Source organism: Vitis riparia, chromosome 6, assembly GCF_004353265.1.
Source record: "Vitis riparia cultivar Riparia Gloire de Montpellier isolate 1030 chromosome 6, EGFV_Vit.rip_1.0, whole genome shotgun sequence".
Taxonomy (NCBI): domain Eukaryota; kingdom Viridiplantae; phylum Streptophyta; class Magnoliopsida; order Vitales; family Vitaceae; genus Vitis; species Vitis riparia.
In genome coordinates this window covers 21,980,765-21,994,039 of record NC_048436.1, presented here as the reverse complement: position 1 = coordinate 21,994,039, position 13,275 = coordinate 21,980,765, and the positions used below count along the sequence as shown (strand labels likewise).

The following is a 13,275-nucleotide window of genomic DNA, read 5'->3' as shown; positions in this document are numbered from 1 at the left end:
TTGGACTTAGTTAGATTGAGTATCTTGAATTAGAGGCCGAGTTGAATTGAATTTAAGTTGGTTGTTTCTTAATTTGAATTAGATTTAGGATAACCATCAATTTGACTAATATACCCAAGTTTCAACTCTAATAATTATTAAAAAATTCTTAAAATTTATTAGAATATGATTAAATTATTTAAATATTTTTGAAATGTTGTTTGGGTTTGTTATCGATATAATTTAAAACTTGACTTATTCACATATTTAATTGGACATAAAATTTGTTTTTAATTTATTTTAAATAAAATATTACTTACCATTATCATTTTAAAATTATCGGTAATAATTAGTTTTGACAAAAAAAAATCAATTATGCCTTTATTTTGTAGCATATACTAAAATATTAAATTTTATTTAATAAAAAAAATAAAATCTATCATCTATTATAATATTAAATCCATATTTGAGTAAAACATACCATCATTTTTAATTAAAAAAAATATAATATAAAATTTTATGATAAATTTTATATTATATTAACTTGAATATTTTTATTTGAAGAAGGATTGAATAAGAAAAAGGAATATATTTTAACTCCAAGAAAAAGAAAAAGTTAAGTGGGTGAAGTGACCGGCCAAAATTGAATTCATGAGAGATTAAATGCGCTTAGAACTCTAAGCTGGGTCCAGTTGGTTGCCCAATTAGGGTTTAAGACTTGTATTTTATTCATTATAAATATAGAATTCAAGACTTGATTTTGCAGAGAATGTGTGGTTGTGGGTTTTACGGAGGTTGAAGAAGACAACAATGGCATACTTACCTCTTCACATCATGGAGAACATACTCTTGAGATTGCCAGTGAAGTCTATGCTCCGTTGTAGGTGCGTCTGCAAAGCTTGGTGCATGTTAATTTCTCATCCACAATTCGCTAAAACCCACCTCCAACTACCCCAAACACAAGCCAAAACTCGATTATGTATCATAAAGTATGAAGAAGAAAAGGATGATGCTTGTCTGGCAGTTCGGGTCTCTACTAAAGACTGGGAATCAATTGGTGATGGTGATGGTGATGGCAATGATGAGTTACTCGATGGTTTTGATTATTCATTTGGTGCGGCAAATCTCAAACACCATCTCCGTTTTTTGAATTCTTGTGATGGGTTGTTGTGTCTGGTCGACATGTTTGGTGAATTTGTCTTGTGGAACCCATCTACCAGGCAGTATAATCCATTACCACCAAATCCTAATGGTCCACAAGATACTGCGTATGGATTGGGGTATGACCCCTCTACCGATGACTACAAGATAGTGGGTTATCATAGCTTAGGGTATGAGACTATGGTGGCTGTTTTCTCGTTGAAATCCCGTGAGTGGAGAAGATTGCAGGAAAGACATGAAAGTCAAGTCGTAAGTTCGGGGAAGGAAGCTGTCTTACATGGGGCAGTGCATTGGATAGCTCGTGATCTGAATCAAGACCATTGCACAGTAATAGTGGCTTTTGATTTTGAAAAAGAGGAGTTCCGGCAGATGACCGCTCCATGGGATGATGAATCTTACCATATATTGTCTGTGATGGGAGGATGCCTTTGTGCACAAGAAGCCATAGATCGAAGTAAGATATGGGTGATGAAAGAATATGGTGTTGAGGCATCTTGGACTAGGAATGATTTGGATGACAAATTCAAGTCCCAGCTACTCCTTCTCGATATGATCAGTGACCGTCATGACTGGTTCAGATATGATACCAACTTACTCGTGGAAACTCTAGTTTCACCTTATCCATCAAAGAATGAATGATAAGTATGGTGAGTTGTGTTATTATTTCTAACATAGTTTCAAGTGTGTTCGATCTGTTATTAATAGATCAAAAACATGTATAGTGGCAATGACGATAAATTAGCAGTTTAATTACATGTATTTTATGCTTTGTTTTTTTTTTTCAAGGAATTTAATTAAAAAAAGGGTAAGTATTTGAAGAACCAAGTCGAAAGAAAAGAATTCAGTCTTGTTGGGTAACTGTTTTCGAAAACAGTTTTTGAAAACTGTTCTTTAATGTTTTATAAAACAAAAATCTATTTAAAAACTTAAATTAAATGTTTTTAACCTATTTTTAAAAAATAATTTTTATATCTGATACTTTATTTTTAATCAGTTTTATATGTTTGTATGTAACCTTAGAAAAATAAATGAAAACAACTAAAAAATGTTTGAAAACATTTTAAAATAGAAAACAATTTTTTGGTTGTAAAATTGTTCTTGAAAACAATTGCCAAATGGTCCATTCAATTCTCCAAAAGTTCTTAATTTAAACCCATATAAATACTATATTTTATTAACTTGATTTTAGGAAATTTCAGCAATATTTTGAACCAAAATATGGAATTGAATTTTGAATTCCTAAGATTTGATTATTTAATTCAATGAATTTGGTTATTTAAATTTAACAACTTTTTCCAAAAGATAGAATTTACTATTTCTTTTATTATATTTTTTAGTTGAAAATTAGTTTCCCCTTTTTAGGAACTTATCCATAATAAAATATTTACTTCTAATTCTTTTTTTATTTTGAAGACTTGATTTCATAATTTCAAAATTGTGCCACGAATTACCTTTTGAGTTACATGCCAGCCTACCCTAAAATTTGTTAAACTATGAAATTACGATCAATTTAATAGTAATTTAACCCATTAATTTTTTTTTATGTTTATAATATATTTTAAATTTAAATAGTAAATAAAACAAAATTTTATGATAGAAAAAAATAAAAATAAATTTATATATCTTTCTAAAAATGAAAAAAATATATAATATAATATAATTTGATATTATTTTAAAGAAATTAAAAAAATGAATATTATTAGCTAGGATAATATATATTATAAATATATTAAATTGAGGTTTGAACCAAAAGAAATATTTCAAATGATTACGGTGGTGTTTGTTTTTTGGCTAGAAAAAGCCAAAATATTTGGCTTTTTTCTATTTAGCTAAAAGTAACCTGTTGACATCATCCAATATAACTAAAATGAACTTGTTATCAATAAGTTCGGTTTAGTTATATATTTAATATCAATATTTAAAAAAACAATTATTAAATTAAGAAAATTTTAATTTAATTATTAAATTCAAAATGAAATGATTGGTGAAAAATAAATTCAGTTGTTTGGAATATAAATCTAATATTATAAAAAAAATATAAAAAATGTTTTAGAATATAAATGTGATATTATGAAAAATGTTTTATTTGATTAATTATTAATTTTATATATTAATGAATATAGAATAAATGTTTAAAAAAAATTAAATTATTTATTAAATTTGTGAAACTTGAAACCGACTTAAACTTTATTAAATCGAGTATGAATTAAAAATCTCCAAGTTACCAATCGGCCCAGTTACAGCCCAATAGTTCAAAAATTAGGCTAGCCCATGGGTAGCCCATAATTAGCCAACGTAGCCTTAATTTCTGTTTGGACAAAAATTAGGGCATCCAAATCTTCTCTTCCCCAGAGTCCAGACTCTGCTCTTCGGTCGATCTGTTTAAGATACCTCAATCACTACACGAAAGCATTCGACTTCTCAGTACAAGGTACTGTTCCAATTTCTTTTCCCAATTCAATCAATCTAACTTTTAAGTTAGATACAATCGGTTGGATGCTGAGAAAATAATGAGAAAATGAAAGAAAATTCTGAATAGTAAATTTTTCATCGTCTAGGGTTCGAGAATACAGAAAATTGCACTTCACCTATGATTTCATTTGAGTTTTTTCATTTCTATATATATTTTTTTGGTTTCGGATTTTTGGCAGTAAAGAGAGTGGGAGAGATAACGTAGTAATCGAAATGTGGTTTTCTTTTATTTCTCTCCATTTTCCTGAGAACCAAACAGCCGGTCTGATTGCAATTAGAGTGATTTATAAGTTGGATATGCTATTGCTGGAAGTTTTCAATTCTAGAATTTTTCTTTGAACACCCGTGGATTTATTGCCAGTTTGAATTACATCTCAGACTGAAATTTTTGTGGTTTTCTTTTATTTTTCTGCATTTTCGTGGTAACCAAACAGACGGTCGGATTGTAATTGGAGGGCTTTATAAGTTAGATATGCTATTGCTGGACGTTTTCAATTCTAGAGTTTCTGTTTGCTACTATAATCATAGACTTCAAAAAATTATCAAAATGACACTATTTAGACGTTTAGACAGTACATTAATAATGCAATAAAATTATATTTGCTTATCTAATCATAAACATGAAAAGTTATCAAAATGATATAAATATTTAAACAATATGTCAATGATGGTAATAGAAATGTATCAGCTCAAGCGATCAAACTTCAAAAAAATCATCAAAGTAACACCAATCAGACATTTCATGATGTATCAATCAATATTTTTTTGATAGGTAATAAGGATTGTATTAAAAAGAAAGGATGATGTATCAATAAATATCACTGAAAAGATGACTCCTATAATGAATATAAAACTTTCACAAATGCTATAGAATAACTTACAATAATCGCTGAATATTATAACAAGAAAGTCAGTAGCCTAAGCACAAATAAATTTTAGCTAGTGATATTTGAAGCCGGGACAATTGTGCTAAGGATAGCTGAAGTTGATAATGGGTACAGAGGCCACATTTATGTTATATAACTATTTATCTATATAAAAAAAAGGCCACATAAGTTGTATAATTGGGCTCAAATGGTAAAGGAAGCTTCAAAATTGCTTTGAAGGCTATATGGACAACTTATCACCCCAAAATGCCCTAACATACCCTTAATATGGTTTTTAAAAAGGGTTAATGCAAATTTGGAAGAATAATTTTCATCATTTAAAAACAAGAAATATAACTTCTTTTGGACAAAAATACCATTCAACAATGTTTTAGTCCCTTTCTTACATTAAATATTTTTTTTGGTTAAAAAGTTTTAAGTGTAAAATGTCAAAATAACCTATCAAAAAAAAGTGTAAAATGTCAAAATAAGATTATGTGTAATTTTTAACACAGAGAAGTTATTTTTGGTGCTATTTCATCTTTTTAATCAAATATTTGTTTTAAAAAATAAGATGTGGAGATTACCTCTAGGTGTGAATGGCTGAGGTGACCACATTAGGAAATGAGAAGAAGACACCAAAAGATGCCAAACTCCTAAACACTGTCTAAATTTGTGAAATAGAGGCTAGTCTCAGAATCCCTGAAATCTCCAAATTTCCATCATCTGCAAGCCTGGATCAAGGGCCTGAGACTGTTATTGTAATCCCATCATCTGCAATCCTTGATCTAACACTTGAATCTCCGTCTTGTGAAAATCCTAGGGCTGGCAGTGGAAGAAGTAGAAGAGAGATTGAAGGTGAATGGTAGAAGAAGGCAACAGGGGTTGTTCTTATTATCACTGGTGAAGTTCCAGCTTCGCAGACGATATTCGTATTTGGGTATGCACTATATCTATCTATCTATATATCGTTTTCAGATGATATTGGTATTTGGGTATGCACTATATATGTCATTTTTTGGTTGCATCTATGATTTTCTTTTTGTTTTTCTCTTTTATTCTGAAACAAAGGTCTTGTAATTATAGTCTCCTTCTTGGTTTGATGTCACCCTTTACCTATCATTGTTGGTTTCATTCATGTGTGTGTGTGTGTATATATCCATGTATTGTTTGAAAAAATAGAAAAGCTAAAAAGATTGTTATTGGTTTGATTTGAGTAGGGTGAGGATGAGATGTGGTTATGATCTTCTGTCAAACAGCTGAATATTGCGGATGGACCTATGTTTTTCTTCTTTTTAAGCTAGAATGAAGCTATTCTGATTATACTTTTCTTCTTGGTTTGATTTGAGTAGGTTATTGATATCAAAATAAGCGATATTATCATTACGTGGTTACATATTGTTCTTTGGTTGCATTTATGATTCTATGGAAGGGAAAACTTGGTGTTATAATCAATCGCTCATTTTTGGGTTGATTTCGCTAGGGTAGACTCACAGGATAGATAAATAATCTATGGTTGTTGTTCTTCTTCATGTAGGCTATATCTATGGTCTAGATGTTTGGATGCTGATGCTTCCTCTTTGTTTTATTTCTTTAATTATATAGGATCCCAATTATTTGTTATTTTTTATAGTCTTTTAGCACCTTTGTATATACTCCCAGTGTAGTAGGGGTTTGCCCCCTTATTTTTTGGAAAAGGTGCTTGCCAATATATGCTTTGTTTGCCTATCAGGGGGGAAAAAAAGAAAAAAACATCATTGCCTTGTTGGTTTCTAAAACTTTATCTTGGGCAATTGACTCAATTCCTATCCCCTTGGTGATGCACTTCCATTGCAATACATATGTGCTCCTTTTATAACTGGTGATGTTTATGTTTGTTTAATCTGGCTTGTCAAAATTGTAATTAGCTTTCATTGCTTAATAGGGCTGAAATGGATGGCCTTATACAACAGAAAGTGCAAAGGTTTGAAGAATTTGTTGACCGCCGCTTGAAACCAGATCTTGTTCATGCTATTGCTGAACGGTATATATTTTATTCCCACACTTCCTTTAAATTACACTTTACATAAATTACAATCTTGGGTTGTGTCTAGAGAGATTTTTGCTCTTGATCTGCTTGACCAGTTTTACAAATTTAACCATTCACTTGACAGTTGGCATGTGAAGTCTGTGGTCCAGATTGTTTGATACATTGAGCATTTAAATACACTTGAAACATTGTCCGTTTTTAAGTGTTTTTTTTTTTTTTGCTTCTGATTCTAGCTGGTGTGAATTGTACTTTGCCAATACCTCAAGTTCCTCAAATTTTCAATTTTGTCATTGAACTCCTCTTCTCAAGGATATCTGAAACCATTTGGATTCTGCAACAATATACCTAGTTTTGACCATATTTCAAAGGATTATAACTCAAACAAAGGTCAATATTGCATGATTTTTAATTTTATTTTATTTTTCCTTTTTGACCTTGAATGCTGCTAATATTATGGATGACTGACTCATTGAGGAGAGTGGCAAACCAGCATCCATGTTGAAAGCAATGTATGCCTTTTTGGTATAGGGATTTGAGGTCCTTATGGTTTGTATATGGAAAATTTCATGAGCCATAGAGAGTCATTGGTATAGACATTGGTATTGTTTATCTACATTTTGGATTTTCTCATCTCCAACTTAACATCCAAGCCCTTAAGGAAGCCCTTCATAAGTCATGCTTCCTTTTCTTTAACTTTGCTTCTTTACAAATTTTATACTGTCAAAAATTTACCATCATACTTCTAGAACTTAGCAATTGCTATGATCATATAAGTTTAGCAATGGTCAATGATTGGTTAACTAATAATCAATGTTTGGTGTGTAGTCTTGGTTGGCTTGGAGAGGTGCATGTGTTCAAGGAAAGTTACTTTGGAAGCCTTAGCTGTTTTTCTTTCTGTGTACATTCTAACCCACTCCAAAAAATTATGCATATAAAAGATTGTTTGATTACTTGATATGCTTTTTTAGTATTTTCATATGCTCTCCTATTTCTTTGCTTACATATGGTCTAAAATAAGTACAAAGGAGTTGTCCTCCAAGCTTTTTTCCTCTTCTTCCCAACAAAAGATCCATGCCAGCTCAGTAGGGCATCTCTGACTGAGTATTATTTGTTTGATCTCCTTTAATGGCGAGTGTTATCCGTTTTAATGGTTGTATTGCCCTTCAATTTGATTTAATATTTTTATTATCTTTCCTCTAGGGCTTGGGAACTCCTTGTAGCTATAGTGTTCTTTGTAAAATTTAACCTCTTAAAAAAGAGAAGAAAGAAAAGATAATAATTTTTTTCAATTATATATTCATATATATTCTTTGTGAACATTTCCTGTGCACTTCTGTAAGGTTCCATATGAAGTCTCCTGATGCGCTTATTCAGTGCATCACTATTGCTTCCTGTTTCTCCATGTTTGCATTTCTTTTGAAGGTCAGTTTCCCATCTTTACTCCCTCTTTTCAGTTCAGGTGTTGCATAATTGATCTGGTGACTATGGTCTTGTCATACCGCATAGCATTTTTAGAATTTGCAAACAAATTAAAACCTTTGTGTGCACACTTGTTCAGAAATGCTGTTATTTTGGTCATTAAGCACACTTGAGGCCAATGTTATAATAGGCAATGGATATCCAATACTTCTTTATAGTTTTTTTTTTTTTTTTTTTTTATACTTTTTTTAATAATAAAGATGTGAGGGTTGGTAAATTAGTAGAAGCTTATTGTTTATGATAAAGGGTGATATAACTTGCTTATTAGAAAGTTTTGTCAAGGGTTCAACACACAAGAAAAAACTGTATATGAAAATTAATACGCCGAACTTCAATAGCTTATGCTGAAGACTCTATCTCAATTAAAGCATTGTTTTTTATAAACAAACAGCAAGAAAGGTTTCTGTTGCCAATCCAAAATAATTCAGACAATGCTTGTTTAGTTGTTGATTTCATAGCTATTTAAAACTTTTCTCTTCAAACAAAGCCAAACATAACCTAACTCGTTTTTGTGTTCTTTTTCAGGGACAAGGTCTTTGAACAACAAGAAGTTTTGTATCCTCTGTTTATTTTCTGCAAGTGCTTAAGAAAACTGTAAATTGAGGTTTTAGATTGATTTTCATGTCCTTCCAAATGAAGTACCTCACCTTCCTTACGGAATGCCTCAGAAATATTTTTTATTTTATTTTTTACTTGCTCAAAACTATTTAGAAGTAATCATTTTTATTTTGCAACAATTTCTACTTCGAGTTTTTATGGCAGTGTTAACTTTGTGGATGCTTGGTGCTTGCTTGTACATGCTTTTGCTTGACTCTGTGCTTGTAGCTCAAATTTGAGACGAAACATAGAGAATTTGGAGAAGAATAGTGTAACTAGTCTCCAGACAATGGTCAATCTCGGTTCTGAAGTATATATGCAAGCGGAAGTGTACGCCTTTGATATCTTTATCTTTCCTGGTGCAGCAGCTGTAGAGCTGATTGCCACCATTATGATTTAATCTTTTATTATGATCAAACATATAAAGACATTTATAAATTATCAATGCTTTTTCAACAAGATCCTTATGATGAAAGTGTCTTATTTTCTCCTATTCGTGTAAAAAGACCACCCATCTTCTAAGTTTCTTTTCCTTAATTCTATTTATTCCATTTTATGATAAATTTGAGTTACTAATTCCAAATAAATTTTAAAATTATCAGCTGTTTTTACCACAATAGTGATGTTTTATTCTTTTGGTGGTTTGTATTTCTACAGGCCAGATACACAACGCATATTTGTAGATATTGGACTGGGTTTCCATGTGGAGTTCACATGGTCTGAAGCTTTAAAATACATATCTATAAAGGAAGAAAGTCTGGCCAAGTATGTTTTCTTCTTTCTATTTGTTTCACTTCTAATTCATTAGAATTTCTTTGTTGTAGGTTTTTTAGTGTAGCATAATGGCTTTTGAATAAATGGTGCGCGTCAGCATGTGAATAAAAATAAGTGACTGACAAATGAAAAGACGATAGAGTGAATGAACAAAATGAAACTAATATTGTCCCAGTGAGTCTGTCTTTGGGGGGTACCTTGGCATGTTCATCATTGTTGTTAGGATCCTGACAACTATAATACAAGTGCTTTACAAGTGGCATGACATAGTTCTGAATCTAGGAGTGATATTCTGATTGAGATGACATGCTGAATCTAGAGAATAAAATGGAGCAGATCTGGATTGAGATGGTCCAGATCCATGTAGTATCTGAATTCAGATCCATACTACAGTGTCAAGTTCTAAGTCAGGGTTTGTGTCTGTCTGATTTGGTGTTATTTACAAAATCCTTATCTGACTCGTGCTATCCATGGATGACATCGAACCCAGTCTAAGACCTGTATGACATTTGGACATGGATATTTTTAGGCTAAAATATATTCAAGCCCAAGTCCAAAATACTTTCATATATACCATAAAAGTATATTGAGTAGCAAAGCACTAAACCACATTAGTTGAATATCAGATCACTTTTTTCAGTGCTCAAAATATTTTTAAGATATCATCCAAAATGCTATAATTAGCATAGGTATTCCTAGACACTTTGAGGGCAAAAAACCAAAAAAAAAATTATATTTTTTGATGCTTTCAAATATACAAAATCCATGACTAAAAGATAAAAAATGCTTTCAGTGTAGAATCAATTCCTTAGGCCCCTCTGTGCACATTTAGTAAGACAGCTCAAAAAGGTTAACTAAAAAATCTATCTTCTTTATTCTCTTTGAAACATCTTGTACATAGAAACAAAAATATTACCAATTTTGGTTTTGATTCAAGATTGAATGAAAAGATGCCATAGACATCAAATGCTTCATGGTTGAAAAGTCAACTAATAAAATTCATTAAAGAAGGTGCCATAATGCTGATTGTAGGAATTTCATCCACTAATAACTGCTATTTCTCTTTAGAAAGTGGCTGGACACTATAGAACATCTAAAAATATTACTAGGTATGAATGCATACCATGCTTCAATGAGGATTGCATGGACGGGAGAGAGTGTGTGTGTGTGTGTATAGATATTTATATATATGATGCAAAATCTAAGATGAAAAATAGAAGTTTGAATGATTCAATAATCAAAGCTCGCTTATACCTGGATTTGGTGTTGGACTTCAATAGTGATCAAGAACTTGGCCTCTGGTGCTAAGTGCAACCTCCGGAAGTAATAGTGGATTGGAAATGCCACCAGACTTGGTAAATTAGGACTCATAACCAGACCAGGTTCAATCAAACCCATTCTACTTCATTCCACAATGAAGAGTAACCAACTCTTCAACAGAATATGTTTCATGCTAAGAATAATGTGCCATGGTTTTTTCTGCTTGAAAGGAATCTGTGCACGATATGGTAGGGCTATCAAAAAACAAAAACTAATTGGTTTTCTATGCATTCTGTTCTTTTCCCCTTTTTGATAAAGTACTTTCAAATGATTTCTGCTGAATACCACTTTGCAGCCAAATCCAGGAGTATACGCGCCTCATTGCATCAATCAAGGCCCAAATCAAGATTGTATGTTTCTTTCTTGTGTCTTTTCCTCATGCTCTTTAGTTTTGATAATTGCATTTTTTTCCCAAAATTTTTCTGTTCAAGGCCTCCCATGTGCCTCGAGAAATCTATTATGTAGTTTTCTTTCTTTTAGGAAATATTAAAGATAATTTTGAAGCAATGGGGGCTTGGTCTTTCAAGATAATAACAATTTTTCATTGCTCAAATGCAGGTATGTGAAGGGATCCGGGAGTTACTACAGCTTCCAGCTGAGAGATAGTAATGAATTGTAACATGAAGCAAGAGGATTTGAAGAATCCTTTTCTTGGAGTTTCTATACCTACCCCATTTGCATCCTTTTATAATTCATTTATCAGTCCACTTTGGGGTAAAAGCATGGGAAAGTCTTGGCATTTTCATTGCCTCTTTTCATATACCTTGATAGATGGCAGGTGATACTGAATTAAAAATATTATTTATATTTAATTTTATCATATGTTTTTTTATACCCAGGTAATCACCTATGGGTGCCACAATTCCATGCCTATGCGTTCAATTCCATCTCTGATTCTAACATACATGATACATCAGAACTGGTTTATTGGTTCCTGCTGGTAGTAGATTTGGATTGAAATGACAAATGGGTGAATGCGTATTGGATTCGATAAGATTTAATTACGAGAAGGAAACACAATTATTATAGTTGGGTTTACGTAAATTGTCATCAATACGACATAAACCCGACATGTGATCTCAACAAAAAGCACACTTTCAATTAACAAATGTATGCTAGCACATTATTGATAACTATTCCATGTGAGGTATGTGGTCACTTTGAATTGATGCGGAACCAAATGAAATCAACAGAGAAACCAATCGCAACATAAGGATAGAACAAGGTTGGTAGGTAGGTTATCAGGATAGTAGAGGTGACTCTGGACATTGTGTGCCTGCAAACATCAAAGAGAACTAAGCAGGAGGTGAGAAACAATCAGGAACAAAAGCCCAAAAACCAGTTCTACTCCCACCCATCTCCTCCTCCCACCATCGCTCTTCATCTCAGCACTTGATCCACTACTTGTGGAGTTGGCCTTAGCTGAAACCACAAAGATCCGAAGACATGAGTTCAGAACAAAGGAAAATAAATTGATAAAGAATCAAATCAGGTTTTACCACTTGCAACTGAGGTGCTTTTGCTGGCAGCTGTGCTGTTCCCGTATTCCTCGAATATCTTAGCATCAGGTGAGCCTGCTGGTAGTTGCAGCAGAGCTGATCCAGCCAAGTAGAGTCCAAAAACACATCAAGTGAAATGTAACAGACCCGAAACCAAATTCATACATGTTCATAAATGTGTGCTTACCAGGACATGCAGATATGTTAGCAGGTGCATGGCAGGCGCTGGGAAGGCCCATAGCAATTGTAGCATTGATCTTAAGACCAAGATTCGGATCATTCCGATCCTTGATCAGTATGCATAGGCACTTTCTGCCCTTCTGCAGGACCTGTTTCAGCCCTGTACAGCAATCAAGAGTTGGAGACTTCCCTTCTCCCCCCACGTAAGGAAGACAAGTCGCGAGGCCAACCAACTGGTCTGCGCACTCCTCCCTATCCTTGGCGAAGTCTGCGCTTGCAGACATGAGCAGCATCATGATCACCAACATGTCTAACAACCCGAGAACGGCATATTTTGAAGCCATCCCAAGGTGTTTGATGTGTGCCTCAGAGGAAAAATTGGTGATGGTTGTGATGGGTTCTCGGGTTTTGATGGAGAGTTTCACATGTGAAGAGCTTGATTTGTCGTCTTCAAAAGAGAAGGTATAGTATTCAAGGTACAAACAGCAAACCCTTTGGCCCACACAAATTATCTATTGAAGAATTGGGTTGTGGCCTAGTGAGTAGCACCCATAGTTTCAACTTTCAGGTACTTCTATTACTTCTTTGCCTTCTCTACAACTCTCCATTTAGTTGTCACGTTCTTGTCACTGCATTTAACAGCTGAAACCAATATACAAGATACCTTCTCTAGTTGTGTTGCATTGAAAAAGATTACTTAATCCATGTCCTTAATCCCACTTCGCACGAAAGCGATTGGACGTATTGTACGTGTCAATTATCATTTAGCTGATAAGCTTGTAGATATTAAGGTTTTACAAATGGTATTTCTTGATATTATGTTTGAAGTACTTGCTCAAAACAAGAGCTTTGAATTAGGTGTGTAAGTGAAAATTTTGAACCTCGATTTAGTTTTTAACAATTATAAATGTTGATCTAG

At 32.8% G+C, this 13,275-nt stretch overlaps 3 protein-coding genes across 4 annotated transcripts; 2 read left to right on the top strand and 1 right to left on the bottom strand.

Moving 5' to 3' along the window:
• The first annotated feature begins 789 nt into the window (after nucleotides 1-789).
• LOC117917105 (F-box/kelch-repeat protein At3g06240-like) lies at nucleotides 790-1,779 on the top strand. Its single transcript, XM_034833330.1, has one exon. It carries the CDS (start codon nucleotides 790-792, stop codon nucleotides 1,777-1,779), a length of 990 nt encoding a protein of 329 aa, XP_034689221.1.
• Nucleotides 1,780-3,456: 1,677 nt separating this feature from the next.
• LOC117916568 (protein UXT homolog) lies at nucleotides 3,457-11,539 on the top strand. 2 transcript variants are annotated; one of them, XM_034832662.1, is made up of 8 exons: nucleotides 3,457-3,571; nucleotides 5,302-5,418; nucleotides 6,403-6,501; nucleotides 8,512-8,541; nucleotides 8,812-8,913; nucleotides 9,241-9,348; nucleotides 10,973-11,027; nucleotides 11,236-11,539. In XM_034832662.1, exons 3-8 carry the CDS (start codon nucleotides 6,410-6,412, stop codon nucleotides 11,281-11,283), a joined length of 435 nt encoding a protein of 144 aa, XP_034688553.1. In that variant the 5' UTR covers nucleotides 3,457-3,571; nucleotides 5,302-5,418; nucleotides 6,403-6,409; the 3' UTR covers nucleotides 11,284-11,539. The 2 variants fall into 2 exon arrangements, with proteins under 2 accessions (XP_034688553.1, XP_034688554.1); XM_034832663.1 differs by having other exon boundaries at nucleotides 6,386-6,501.
• A 105-nt stretch (nucleotides 11,540-11,644) lies between these two features.
• Nucleotides 11,645-12,876, bottom strand: LOC117916567 (protein YLS3-like). Its single transcript, XM_034832661.1, has 3 exons — nucleotides 12,364-12,876; nucleotides 12,177-12,272; nucleotides 11,645-12,099 (listed from the first exon to the last, which is right to left on the bottom strand). Exons 1-3 carry the CDS (start codon nucleotides 12,698-12,700, stop codon nucleotides 11,963-11,965), a joined length of 570 nt encoding a protein of 189 aa, XP_034688552.1. The 5' UTR covers nucleotides 12,701-12,876; the 3' UTR covers nucleotides 11,645-11,962.
• Nucleotides 12,877-13,275: the final 399 nt, after the last annotated feature.

Coding starts and splice junctions, on each gene's coding strand:
- LOC117917105 (XM_034833330.1), top strand. CDS start 790: ATGGCATACTTACCTCTTCACATCATGGAGAACATACTCTTGAGATTG.
- LOC117916568 (XM_034832662.1), top strand. CDS start 6,410: ATGGATGGCCTTATACAACAGAAAGTGCAAAGGTTTGAAGAATTTGTT. Junction 6,502..8,511: donor GTTCATGCTATTGCTGAACG/GTATATATTTTA, acceptor GTTCTTTTTCAG/GGACAAGGTCTTTGAACAAC. Junction 11,028..11,235: donor TCAAGGCCCAAATCAAGATT/GTATGTTTCTTT, acceptor GCTCAAATGCAG/GTATGTGAAGGGATCCGGGA.
- LOC117916567 (XM_034832661.1), bottom strand. CDS start 12,700: ATGGCTTCAAAATATGCCGTTCTCGGGTTGTTAGACATGTTGGTGATC. Junction 12,273..12,363: donor TAACATATCTGCATGTCCTG/GTAAGCACACAT, acceptor TGGCTGGATCAG/CTCTGCTGCAACTACCAGCA. Junction 12,100..12,176: donor AAGCACCTCAGTTGCAAGTG/GTAAAACCTGAT, acceptor TTGTGGTTTCAG/CTAAGGCCAACTCCACAAGT.